At 36.5% G+C, this 14997-nt stretch overlaps 1 protein-coding gene across 1 annotated transcript; it reads right to left on the bottom strand.

Annotated features, from left to right (window-relative positions):
* Nucleotides 1-8790: 8790 nt before the first annotated feature.
* LOC133526548 (uncharacterized) lies at nt 8791-10618 on the bottom strand. The gene is made up of 2 exons (XM_061863223.1): nt 9945-10618; nt 8791-9300 (listed from the first exon to the last, which is right to left on the bottom strand). The coding sequence occupies exons 1-2, from the start codon at nt 10326-10328 to the stop codon at nt 8851-8853; spliced, it is 834 nt and encodes a 277-aa protein (XP_061719207.1). The 5' UTR covers nt 10329-10618; the 3' UTR covers nt 8791-8850.
* Between the last annotated feature and the right edge of the window lie 4379 nt (nt 10619-14997).

Raw genomic sequence — 14997 nt, 5'->3', positions numbered from 1 at the left:
AGTAAATGAATTTGTAAAAGAGACTATATATGAATATAAACTATATATTGATAAACTTACACATATACTTAATACGAATAAACATACATATATAATTATACCAAGTGTGCAACATGCACTTGAATGAGAATTTGGTCTACGCTTGTCTGATAGAGAGTGGGAGAACGTTCCAAAGTCAGATTGCCTGGACAGTGAAAGAATTGGACATGAAACCCGTTTCTTACTTTGTGTTCTTTTCGAGATCATCGAGGCCAGACGCACTCATTAAACATTTATCTAACATAACATTTTTATAACTAAACATTGTAAAACATTAAGCATTTCTTTCGTAACCGTGAGATTGAAGACCTAGTGGCTGAACCTAACATCATGGGAGAAAGTAAAGCCCACAGACTCCGTTGGTCAGGCCACCTTGAGAGAATGGACGAAGATCGGAACGTAAAAAGAGCGTACCTGGGTCGCCTAGCAGGAGGACGTCCTATCGGACGCCCTAGGTATCGCTGGAGCGACATGGTGGAGGCGGATCTGCGCGAGCTTCGAGTCGACAATTGGCGAGAGGTCGCACAGGACCGAGAAAAGTGGCGCTGTCTTGTGTCGGAGGCCAAGTCTCATTTTGGGTCGCTGAGCCAACGGAGTAAGTAAGTAAGTAGTATTTCTTTCTTAACAGTTATTCTTAGTGAAATCACCGCCTTTTCGCGCAGCTCGAACATTGGTGGTGGCACCTTAAACAACAATATATTTTAGAATATTATATGTGATCTAAAAATAGCTAATTTAATCTTCTTTCATTTGATACCCGATATATACATGTGCAATGCATAATTTGTGTGATATATTGAAATTTCGTGCCACGACGTCAGCCATTTGATGACGTCATTATGCGGGAAATTTTCACCTGCGTCCCTGTTTCCAGGCAGTTTTTGGGTCCCAACACTTAAGTGTAACAACATACTAAAAGTTGGTGACGGCGAACGCATGCACTATGTTTCCATAACGGAACGTACTACGGTACTATGTATTTGAGTCCATCCAAGCTAATTTTGCACCAAAACTAGATAGGTAGATAAATAATTTATTTGGCAGCTGCAAAAACACACAACTTAAAGCTTAAATCATCGTAAGAAAAACACAAATTATGACAGTAACAAAATAAAAATGGCACAAAAGAAAATTGAGACAACAAAATAGGGAAGGGAAGTACACATAAAATAGAATATGTAATAAAAAATAAAATAAAATAAATGTACTTGCCTACTGTGCGCGTTGCAGCAGGACAAAACAGTCACGGCTCAGTGATACTCTTTACTATTTCGAGTAAAATAGCTATAGACATGATAACTAATAAAATAGAGAGAATAACTAATAAAGTGAAGCCCTGTCTTATAAATAAATATTATAGGACATTATTACACAAATTGACTAAGTCCCACACAGTAAGCTCAATAAGGCTTGTGTTGAGGGTACTTAGACAACGATATATATAATAAATAAATATTTATAAATACTTAAATACATAGAAAACACCCATGACTCAGGAACAAATATCCATGCTCATCACACGAATAAATGACCTTTTGGATTTGAACCCGGGACCATCGGCTTCATAGGCAGGGTCACTACGCACTAGGCCAGACCGGTCGTCAAATGATGACTTCTATACTTGGTCATCACAAGTGATAAAGACATAAATGATGACTTCTATACTTCATCACAAGTGCCATGCAGTTTTCTTGATCTGATTCTTCAATATCTTACAAAGCAACTTGTCTGTCGCTGTCACCTACACATACATAGCTAAATTGTATCTCGTTAGAAGCAAAAAAACCCGTGATATGCAGTTTTCTTGATCTGATTCTTCAATTGCTTACAAAGCAACTTGTCTGTCGCTGTCACCTAGAGATATACATAGCTAAATTGTATCTCGTTAGAAGCAAAAAAAACCGTGATCCTCGCTTTTGATCTCTTTACAAGCCGCCAGTGTCCAGCGGTTTTTATTTGTCACTTAATTTGAATTCATCAGTTCATTATAAGATGCAAATTTCGGTTTTGACAGTACCGTGCCGTGTTAATATTCATGCTATGCTTGACCTCGCTTCAAGTAATAAACAGTGTTCTTTGCACCGACGGAATATATATAGACGAACCTCTCGGTATATTTTTGACTAAAAAAACCACATGACACACTTGTCTGGCACATATTATTCCTTCTACATTATTATACTCGTACCCAGCCCGCAGCTTTGAGGACACAATTTCACGCTTTTAATGGTATTTTATACAATTGTAATATAATGGAGAGATATTTCAGTTGAGTACCGTAATTAGGCAACGAAGCTTGCTGAGTTGCCTAAGCAAAGTACGAGATTGAAAAGCTTGAGTATATCACTATTGTATACGATACTTTTTCTACGAGTCATGTAAAATAATATTTTTTTTACTATAAAACTTAAATAATTAATAAAAATTGATAAGTATCTCAGTAGACAAAAATGTAGATATAAACGCGCGACTCCCGCCCCGCGTCCGCTTAGTCTTTTCTATGGGAGCGCGGCGGCACGTGATTGGTAATTTTTTTTTATAGTTGACTACAGCGTATCGAAAGGAATTTTATAGTTGAGTGGAAACCCATACACGAAAATAACGCAATTATAGTTAGTAATACGATATCTTAATTCAACCATTGCAGTTGAAGAGTAGAACAAAAAATGTGATTGGTTACTATAAGTTTTGATTGCTTAACTGAAATGCTTTATTCCAATTCCAATATTTGACGTTGTCAAGCTGCGGCCAGTTGAGTCTAGGGTTGCCACCCGTACTATAATATTATCATACTTTATTTTAGTTAATTGTACATTAATACAAAAATAATATAGTGCGGAAATACGATATTTTACATCACTAAAGAAAGGGGTGAGTCGTCCAATATAAGTTGGCAGCGATTTTGATAGCCCAGACGGTGCAAGTGTAAAGTAAACGTCATAATTGTATAAAAAAATTTAATAACCCGTGCACCGTCTGGGCTATCAAAATCGCTGCTAACTTATCTTGGTCTGACTCTAAAAGACATCTACCTTCTTTACTAACTATATGGCTAGTGTCACACAACTAGTTTGACTCTACAAATATCACCGATATCGCAACGCTTGGTATGCGATTTAGATTTTAAAATGCCGCAATTTGCCTTAAATTGGTGTCCTATTTTTCATTTTATTTGTTTATACTTTATTGCACATAAAAGAGACGTTAGGTGCAGGCTTTGTACTTGAGAATAATTAACCGATAACACTACCTACTATTTACAAATTAATATAATCGTAATATAATGAAATCATAAACTTAAGCATATACTTTGTATAATACAGTCACGTCTGAAAACATCGACACGATTGAAGTGCCAGAAATATATATACACGAGTTACTCGACTTTATGACCCATATATTAGAGTAGTGTATACATATTTTTGGCACTTTGTCTGTACCGATATTTTCAGACGTGACCGTACATACTATATATTTTTCAAAATTTTGACAGTAATACTATTTTTCTGTAGAAAAAAAGGTGGCAACCCTAGTTGAGTCGCTCGCGGCACAAAACACGGTCATTTGTGCTTTAGTCAGTCTTCTAATAGTTCTTTGATCAATTGATAAAAAAATGCAAATTTAGTTTTTGACAGTATACAGTGTTAATATTCATGCGATACGACCTCGCTTCAAGTAGGTAACTATGTGCTTTGGAATAAATGTGTACCTATCCTCCACAACGTTAACTTACACGTAGACTTTATTACAAATAAATAAGGTCTAAAGATGGTCATCTATTAAGAGTATACACTAACATTGTCTGCGTCTGCGATAGAATTTTCCATATAAACCTTGACTCCTCATTTAATTTGGTATTTTCAGGGTAAATAGTAGGTACCTAGCCTGTTTTACATAATGTTTTTAACTTCCCAGATTTTGTCTTTGCGAGTTAATATATGATTAAAGGTCACATTAGGATTTTAAGCTGCAGTTAATAAATAAAATAATATTATAGGACATTCTTACAGAAATTGACTAAGCCCCACAGTAAGCTCAAGAAGGCTTGTGTTGTGGGCATTCGGTATATAATATACAAATACTTGGGCGACCGAGCGTTGCTCGGTTATAACTATTTATTGTAATATGGTGGTGTATAGGTGATAATCTTAACTACATTTTTTTACTAAATTAAACTTGTCTAAAACAATAAAAATTAAAAAATGATATATAAACTTGAACATACAAAAGAAAAAAGTTAGTCACCGGGCGAGATTCGAACCCGTAACACTCGTTTAGCAGTCCGCGTTTTAACCCGCTTGACCAGACAGACAGTTGCTGGCAGGACGAAATTAGCGACCATATTCTGCGTCGAAAGAAAAACGCAAAAAAAACTCGAAAACACGCGTTTTCCCAAACATAAGACTAATCTAGATAGATTGTATACCCCCAAAAACCCCCATATACCAAATTTCAGCGAAATCGTTAGAGCCGTTTCCGAGATCACAGAAATATATATAATACATACAAGAATTGCTCGTTTAAATTAAAGGTATAAGATAGTTAAATACAGATGATGCAAATGCAGAAAGGGAGTTGCAGTTTGTAATAATAGCGCCTAACAATTTCTATAGTAAATTGCATTACTCGGTAATTATTAAAACCCTTAATCCGTCACTCATTTAATCAAGGAGATTGACAGGACCATGATATATTATAATGTTACAAAATACAAAACAGATAAGTATTCTGTGAGAAGAGAAGATGGTAGTTATGGACTCCGCAAAAACATCGAGATTGAAGATCTTGTGGCTGCATCCAATATTATCGGGGAGACAAAAGCTTACCGTCTCCGGTGGCTCGGCCACGTTTTGAGAATGGAGGAGGATCGCGGCGCTTCAAGGGCATACGTTACCCCACGGTACCCAGGTACCTGGTAGTCCATAGGTACCCAGGTATCTCGGTAGGGCGGAGGCCAATCGGACGTCCCAGGTATCGCTGGGGCCATGCTCTTGAAGCGGGCTTGCACGATCTCCAAGCCTGATGGGAGATGGCACAGGATCGAGACAACTGGCGTGTATCGTGTCGGAGACAAAGACTCATTTTGGGTCGCTGCGCCATTAAGTATACATTTCTTAACCTTAATCCTAATATTTTTTGGACCCGGGTATGTCCTTAAACTACGTCCAAAAGAGAGGTATGGGCAATGTGAATATCATCTCGCCTTGTGTGGTAGGGCACAGCACAGCAGATGTCATTCCAGATCTAGAGCAGAGCCCAATTGGGGAAGTACCTCCACCTTACAGAAAACCGCAGCCAAATAACACTTGACCCTACGCATAGTGTTGTGTTCCTGCCGGTCAACGAGGGGGGTGGGGTTAGGGTCGGCAACGCGCATGTAACTCCTCTGGAGTTGCAGGTGTACATGGGCTACGGAGACTGCTTACCATCAGGCAGGCCGTATGCTTGTTTGCCACCGACGTAGTATAAAAAAAATCAATTGCAATAAGGTGAAAAAATGTATACATATATAGTTCATAGGAACTCGACTGTATTATAGACTAGATATTTTTGTAGAATTTGTTAATTATTCATACTTATCCGTGTAAATATTTAACTTGGAATTTCACTTGTGTTATGTTATGTTGTCTTATTTTACATAGAATAGGGTCACGGTCGAAACCTGTGGATTTCCGAAACAAGTCGTTTTTTAGCTAAACAACAAAAACAAAGAATTCCGATTGACGGTTGATAGACGCCATGTTTCCAATATCTATTTTCGAGGCTTTCGACAGAGACCGTAGTTTATTTTCTTGTAAATATGCTATTTGACAGATGTATTCGACCCTTCTATACCTTATGAAAAAGGTAAGTATATAGGTATATAAACATTTTCAGTAGACTTAACCTTTTGAACGCCACGCCTATCGTACGCGGCGTGTAATCGTGAACCTTGTCGGTATGCATGAAGGTTGATATTGGGCTGTCGCCGCGCGCGTCATATGACGTCTTTGGCGGTGAAAAGGTTAAACCATGCAATCATGAGAATTTGATGATGTGACAAACAATAAGAGATTTTTTAAAGTACTTACAAGATAAGACTTTTTTTTTGTATGATTAAGTATCCTTAACGAATTAACAACGTATTTAGGTAGGTAACTATATAATACTAAGTAATACGAGTAGGTATTACTTAGTACATACTGCTAGATTGACTCCAGAGGTGTCATATGCGCATTTCCAATTTTTTTAAACCTATACTCTAGGTACAATATGTGTGCATGCAGACACAACCCTTTAATTGATTAATATTGTTTTCTTTTCAATTTACCATGAATTTCTCATTTATGTGATTTTTTTTTTATACAGGGTGGCCAAATAAGGAGTATACATTTTGTTTTTAAATTTTAACTGTATTAAGTTCAAAAATTATTAGGTATTGTTTTAAAAATATATTCTTCAGGGTTGGCAAATTCATGCGAAACATAATGTCTGACATATGTCCACCTCTAACAGCAGGCCCTAACCACCCAATGTTCAGCATCTATTCGCACATTTTTGGCATTATCTTAGTACATTTGTGTCGAATAGTCGGTTTTAACTGTTTAAATTTCATCAGCTCGTTAGCATAGACACGTAATTTTAGATAGCCCCACAGAAATAAGTCAAGAGCTACAAAATTTGGAGAATTTGGGTGCCAATCACTGTCACTTTTTTTCCAAATTAATCGAGCAAACAACGTGTTTTAAACAACAGAAACATTTGAGATAAAATTGCTTGCTGCTAGTGGTATACATTTGGCAGAAATTATCTTCCGTATACAATTGCCAACCCTGAATAATATATTTATGAAAAAATATTTAATAAAATTTCCACTTAATGTAATTAAAATTTAAAAACAAAGTGTATCATTCTTATTTGTCCACCCTGTATCTTCTTATGAGAAATAAATATTCTTGAAACTTAAATCTATTCTCTGAATTTACAGTAACCAAAGTACCGTAGGTACTTACGCTATGCGAAAAATATCTAACAAACCCAAAATAACTTAAATTCCACCTTTATGTCTACGTAACAAGATTGAATATCAAACGTTGTTAATGTCAACTGATCATTCGTTATATAAAAAGGACCGATTTTCGTATAAAAACTCAGTCGCTTACGTCGTTTAATTCAATGACATTCGACGCTGAGACGAAAGAGTTGTGTTCATGGCGGCCCCACTTTGAACATAATGTTATTATTTGTTGGCACATTTATTACTTCTAATATAATTTAACATGTTATGTGGTCGTTAGGACGAATTTAAAATGCAAAAATACTTACCTAAGTGCATGACACTCGGCGCACGTGGATGAAATTTTAGTTTACCTGATATTTACAAAAATTGAGTTTAATAATATATTTGCTAATGGACCGTGCGAATTTTAAACTTTTGGAATCCCTATTCAATTAAAAAATATAGTACCTGGGGGACCGAGCTTTGCTCGGTTATAACTATTTATTGTAATATGGTGGTGTATAGGTGATAATCTTAACTACATTTTTTACTAAATTAAACTTGTCTAAAACAATAAAAAATAAAAAAATATACATAAACTTGAACATATAAAAAAAAAAACAAAAGTTAGTCACCGGGCGAGATTCGAACCCGTAACACTCGTTTAGCAGTCCGCGTCTTAACTCACTCTTAACCCGCTGGACCAGACGGACAGTGGCCGGCAACACGAAATTAGCGACCATATTCTGCGTCGTTAGAATAACGCATGAAAACTCGAAAACACGCGTTTTCCCAAACATAAGACTAATCTAGATAGATTGTATACCCCCAAAAACCCCCATGTACTAAATTTCAGCGAAATCGTTAGAGCCGTTTCCGAGATCACAGAAATATATATACATATATATATATATATATATATATATATATATATATATATACGAGAATTGCTCGTTTAAAGGTATAAGATATATATATATATATGTTTATTTCATAAAAAACATGAATTTTTGCAAACTTAACTACTAATCTTAAATTAAAAAGATTTTTTGAGTGTACAATTAATTATTTTATACCATTATTATTAATTCAATTGGTGGTTTTAATTTATAGTGTTCCGTACAAAATTTTGTTTAAATATTATTAAGGTTGGTTTGCCACAATAATAAGTAATGATTACTATGTTACTTTTAAACACATTACCGTCTTTTCCATGGCGCAATCGGAAAACCGGACAAGTGTTCTGTATTTTTTAGTATTCGTTGTTATAGCGGCAACAGAAATACATCATCTGTGAATATTTAAACTCTAGCCAGCTCGGTTCATGAGATAGAGCCTGGTGACAGACGGACAGACTGACGGACAGCGTAGTTTTAGTAATAGGGTCCCGTTTTACCTTTTGGTTACAGACCCGACCCGGACCCGGTACCGGTACCGGTACCATAGGACCCGGGTACGTCCTTAAACTACGTCCACAAGAGAGGTATGGGCATTGTGAATGTCATCTCGCTCTATGTGGTAGGGCACAGCACAGCGGAAGTTATTCCAGATCTAGAGCAGAGCCCAACTGGGGAAGTACCTCCACCTTACAGAAAATCGCAGCCAAATAACACTAGACCCTACTCATAGTGTTGTGTTCCTGCCGGTGAGTAAGGTTGCCACAGCTCAACGAGGGGCGGGAGGGGGTTAGGGTCGGCAACGCGCATATAACTTAAAAATACTATATAGGGTAGCATGGTTTTTTTAATCACACGTGCATTAAAACAACAAGATTTAATCATATCTTTATTGGAATGCAATTACTAAATAATTATAAGAAAAAAATAGTAAAACTAAATATCAGACTGGCTCACAGAACCGTCTCCTAACCCAGCCCCTGACACTATCAGACTTATCACTTTTGGTTGCAGCAACATCGCTTTTTCCTTCGGCATACTTCTAAGCAATGACGCTATATACTTCCCGAAAGAATCATAATAATCTTCCTTCTTTTCGTTAGTCAGCGCTTGGATTTTCGCTTCCATATCTTTTATAGTCTTAGCTAGATCAATTTGGACAAAAGACGGCGGTGCATCTCTTATTCTAGAAGAAGAGGAGGAATACCTCTGAGCACGTCGTTTCATTGGTGGCTCATCCTCAGAATGGATGCTGTCATCTACATCCAATTCTACGATAGGGAAGGAGTGTACGCTATCGTCTTTTATGCAGTAATCTTCGCTGTTTTGATTGGAGTCGCTGTCGGCTCCTGCTTCGCTTTTCACTTGCTCATTCTCTGACGCGTGCTAGAAAGAGAAAAAAAAAACTTATTCTTCGCTTTTATTCTTTATCGTGGAAGTCCTCGACCACACGTTTTATCGGCACGCGATGAAGTTGGGGAACTAAATGTGTGAAATTGTATTCAGATCTGCGGCAGTAGCACGATCGTATTTTTATCAGCTATCACTTATCACTATACCTGTCACTTTCGCACTTATATACTTGTTAGAACGTGACAGGCATAGTGACAAGTGTTATAAATGCGACCGTGAACCGTCGGACGGGAACGTAATGTCGTTTAACGTCCACTATAATTTAAAATTGACTGAATAAACGGCCGTATTCGAATAATGCTTCTGAGATGTCACAGCTATACGATACCGACCTGCCAGTATTCACAGTGACGTTTTTGGTTGCACAAATGTCACTTTTGGGACTGACCTGTTGAATATGGCCGAAAGCCTCCTTCCTTCACGCCCTTCACGGTAAAACGTGTCGTCTTAGTTTTATTATATGCCAATCAAATTTGAAACTTATAAACAGTAGTTAGATATCATATTTCAATGAGATTACAACTCGCCACCGCCGGGCTGACTCTGACTCCTCGCGGCATCAATTCCATTTAGTTTTATCTACATCGAAAATGTCTATGGATTTCAAGGTTACTTACCGACAACGAAAATGACTGGGCCCTCGCTGGCTGAAGATGAGGCCTTAAAAACGAATCCATCTTTGAAAACCAGAACACCCTCGGCCTATACTGCTCCTCCTCGCTCAACCCCATGCTGATGCTCGACGCTATCTTCTTCAACTCCTGGCAATACGAGTTCCTCAAATTTTTAAACTTAATCACAACATGGCGGGCTTCGAAGTGCTTAATATCCAGTTTCCGAGCGATTCTCTCAGTCGCTTTCTGTCTCTTCTCTCTGCTTTTATACTCCGGAATGTGTGTGTTCCAAAGACATTGTTCTTGTTCGTAAAGTTCTATGAGTTGTAGCGTTTTTTCGTCGCTAATGCGAAGGATGGAGTTTTGAGTTTGCGCGAATTCTGACATGGCGGCGATACGTCCGTTCGCTAGCGTGGCCACGACTGACTGCCGGCGTAGCGACGCTCGCGGCGTGTGCGCACGCCACGCCCTTTTTCTCCGCCATCTTTGATGCCATTTCACGCGCAGTTTTTGCACGTTGTTATATCACGCTTTTGTTACCCGATACGGAGGCAAATTCGAACACACATTTTCTATATCTAAATGATGTTATTAAGTTAAAATTCGCGCATGCATTTGGCTCATATGTACTTGTTCATACATTAATTGGCGCGTGAGCGAGACGCATGGGCGAATAATATAGAATAACATCATTTAGATAATAGCTACGTATTAAAATGTACTTTCGAATTGACCTCTCTAACAGCGTGACAGTGTTATCATGTTGAAATACTTAATGGTTTTTAATAATTAAATGATTATTTCGTTCACATAGCGTTATTAAATTAAATAATTTATTTATTTAATCTTTATTGAACAAAAGAAAACCTTATAGTACAAAAGGCGGACTTAATGCCATGAGGCATTCTCTACCAGTCAACCCTAATAATGCTCATTAATTATGCTCTTGAATTACATGTTTACTGGTCACAATAGGTAATTATCTATTACTGTTCTATTTATTATGCTAGGCGTGTCGTATCAAACAATTATAAGTGCTTATTAATACGACGACTTTTATAGAAAAACAAGTAGTAGTTATACCTATGAAATAAATAGGTATTTACTTAAACGTGACCTTACATCTTCAAAGTACGCGTTCTACATGTAATAACACAAAGACTACATATTTAGGTACCTAACTTCATAAAGTTATCTACCTATTTTAACTTTATAACCCTACTTAAATCCATGTATAGAATGAACACATTTTATTTACAATAACAGCATACATAATGGATATATACAGTATCGAAAATAGGCCCTTGAGACATTGTGCCAAGGATGCTGGCGGCATTTCCTCGTTGTATCGCAATACTAATACGTTGTGCGATGAAGCCAGCTCTTCAATCACCAGTTACCAGCCGCTTTGCGATTACCGCAGTCCATGTTAAAAATGTTAAAATATGAAAGAAAGGTAAACAAAACAAATTCGCGTTAGACCCTCGGATTTTATATCCTAAGTTCTAAGTCAATTTTTTTTGGTAGATTTTGTGTTTTCTAATTTGGGTCTAGCGTGGGAGTTTTGTGTAAGTAGGCGTGGGCAACATGATAATTCGGGTTTCTTGCAATAAATTCGCCAAAAATACGAAAATAAACCCTCTACTTTTATTACAGTTATAATATATGCCGACGACCCGTATGGCCTAGTGGGTAGTGACCTAGTGACCCTGTCTATGAAGCCAATAGTCCCGGGTTTAAATCCTGGTAAGGGCATTTATTCGTGTGATGAGCATGGATATTTGTTCCTGAGTCATGGGTGTTTTCTATGTACCTATTTATGTATTTACATATTATATATATCGCTGTCTAAGTATTCTCAATACAAGCCTTATTGAGCTTACTGTGGGACTTAGTCAATTTGTAACAATATCCTATAATATTTTGTTTATTTATTTAATATGTACTTAAGTGTAGTATAAAAAAATCTTTCAGTTTTGATTTTGGACAGATAAATGATCTATACAATAGGTTTTTTTTCGGTAAGCTCTGTCTATCTAAAGTTTGAGTTGAGCAATACGTACAAGCCAAATAATACTGTAATAACTGTATACTATTTGCTTATAAGGAGTCTTAGTTGAAGTAAATATGTTTTAACAAATAGGTACATACATGTATAGAATTATCTTATACCCAGGAATGATAATTGATTGATGATAGACTCATATGGAGACGTGATCTTTTTTTTTGCCTATTTAATCTAATAAAAACCGAAATAATATGAATAAGACACATGTCAAACACACCCCTCTGCACGCGGGGTTTTCCCTGACGTAGGGCCACAAGGGTCCTAACAATGGTACTTAAAAAATACAGTAATCACTCGATTGATAGTTTAATTTGAACTCTATTGCTCCGGTAATACGGTGGTGTTATGGTTGTTTACAAAATGGAATGAACCCTGCCTGTATTTAGACTAGAATTAACCCAGATACACTATAGCTTTTTTTATACCACGACGGTGGCAAACAAGCATACGGTCGCCTGATGGTAAGCAGCTACAGATACCTAGTAAATATTGGTTTCAAGCGACGCTCTGTTAGCTACATTATGAAATTTGTACCATCCTCCTGCGTACAAATTTTTGTTCATATTTCATAATCTATTTCGAACTTTGATTTGAATAACTAGCGGTTCCAAATTCAAAAACAAAACGAATGCTTTTGGGTCCCAGGCTATACATGCAATTAACTATCTATGTTGCAACTTGTAAAAAAAATTAAGCTAAACAGAAAAAATCAAAAATTTAAATTTTTGAAAATATCTGCGAGTAGACCTGGGTTTGTACACAAGGAAAGTGAATAAAACATTTGTACCATTTTCAGCAAAAAAGGGTACTTCATTGTCGGTTGTCAATAAAGCGTTATTTCCATAGAGCTTCAATATGAAATGAACCTTATCAATAACAGACGATGAGGTACCTTTTCGTTGAAACCGTCACATTTAATGTACAGTGAGCTGCAAAAGTGCGTTGCGTACCCTCTATTTATAAAGTATGCAACTTTGCACCTGTGTTTAGTACATTAGGGTAACTTTGGAATGATTTTGCAAACGTCAAATAATCTACAAAAACACACTTTAGTAAGACTTACGCTGCTTCAACGTCTGCAGATTACCAAGACATCTTGCTTATTGTTGCTACAGTGGAAAGTACTTCTAGTTTAAGAGATATTTGCCGTTTTCTAAAAGACGTTCGCTTCCGAAGTTACCCCAATTACCTTACATAAAGTAGGATTGAATGAATCTGCTGGACTGGAAATCTGTCGATACCGCCGTCGGGGGGGGTATGAGGGGCCGCTACCGCCTTTCGACGGTATCGACAGCGGTGATACTTCTATGTCCACCTCTTGTCTCCATCATCAGATCAGCTCGAAGGTGCCATAATATTGCATTGTCACCCGACTTACACATGTAAGTATGCAAATTTTCAGCTTCATGGGAAACCGGGAAGTGCATTGCAAGATTTGACCCGTCCAATCATAGTTACATACGTACTTTACATACATACATTGCAAGTTAAATAAAAGCTTGTACTATACCTCCTTATAAAGTACGACGGCCCGATTCGAAGAATGAAATACGATAACGATAAGTTCTGGCTTAGAAAAGTTTTCATTTAGATATCGTTTGTATGTCGTGCAATTGACAGAAGCATCGATTCAAGCAACCAAAGTTAGAAATATCGTAGATAGATCTTATTGGGATCACAGCGGAATCAGAATAAACGTCAATTTTGTCATGTCGTTTAGTTATCGATCTTTTAAAGATCTTTCCAAGGTCTTAAACGTGTCTTAATCATTCGTCGAATCGGGCCGTAATTTTATTAACCCTTTTTTATAACCGAATTTCCTCTCACCACACTATTGATAAACTCTTGAGTAACTGTGTTAGGTTAATATTCCTTCACCAATTATTATAATAAATAATTAAGAACCTTTCCAATCCGAATTTTACACTTAAGTACATTCAAATCTCTACTTTAACACCTTACATTTATAGTCCACATTTCATTAATAATAAAGAGTAGCTACTGTTTCAGAAATTTGTTGTAATTAGAATCTTATTATAAAGTAGTAAAGTCCAATGTCGTATGGAAAGGTACACAAGTAATTATAGCGAACCCCCTAACCACGCCGATGCCGAAAGAAGAGTAACGTGTTAATTTTTATTATTTGTACGAACAATTATAATGTTTGTATTTCCAAATATCAGAGGAGATCTGAACGAATGGCGTGAAAAAATAATGGGTAAGTTGGTTTTAAAATTATAAGTCGGGTTCTGTTTAAATATTCTTCTTCTTCCTCGCGTTGTGCCGGCATTTTGCCACGGCTTATGGGGAGCCTGGGATCCGCTTGACAACTGTTTAAATATTAGCGAACTGAAATTCAATTCAATTCGGTTTAACATGTCAGAAACATACAATATGAAAATCACACACACACCTAAAACGAATTAACACACGTCAAAAAAGGAAAAACAATATTTACATAATATTAATAACGACAAATAGGAATTTTAAAATAATTAAATTAATGAATATCCGTAAAATTAATTTAACACTATACAAGGCTTTATCAATGAGATATTTTTTCAGTTAATTGAAATAAAAAATAAAAAACTGACAAAATATGTAAGGCCATCCTGGCCATCTAGTGAGTTTAAACTTTTAAACAAGTTTAAAATCTCTAAATACTTTTGAAGGAGTGTGATAAATATTTAACCAAAAATCTCACTTAAATTTGTTCATCTGTTTTGTAGCTACGATCTTACAGACAAACAGATACACATGAAGTTATTATATTATATAAAATTTATATTTGCGTCAGATGTTAGGTTACAACAACTGAGTTGTATTTTGTTTTCCATCATATTTCTTTTGTAGTAAGTACTAAGTTGTCCAAATTCTAATACTATGGTCAATGTGGGGAAGCCCGGCTGGAGAAGACCGTCAAAGGGCAAGAACTCTTGTACATATTTGTATACGTACGTCACTCAGACAGCCGGAAAGGAGTAGCTT

This window comes from Cydia pomonella, chromosome 16 (assembly GCF_033807575.1).
Source record: "Cydia pomonella isolate Wapato2018A chromosome 16, ilCydPomo1, whole genome shotgun sequence".
Taxonomy (NCBI): Eukaryota; Metazoa; Arthropoda; class Insecta; order Lepidoptera; family Tortricidae; genus Cydia; species Cydia pomonella.
This window is presented reverse-complemented; position numbering and strand designations above follow the sequence as displayed.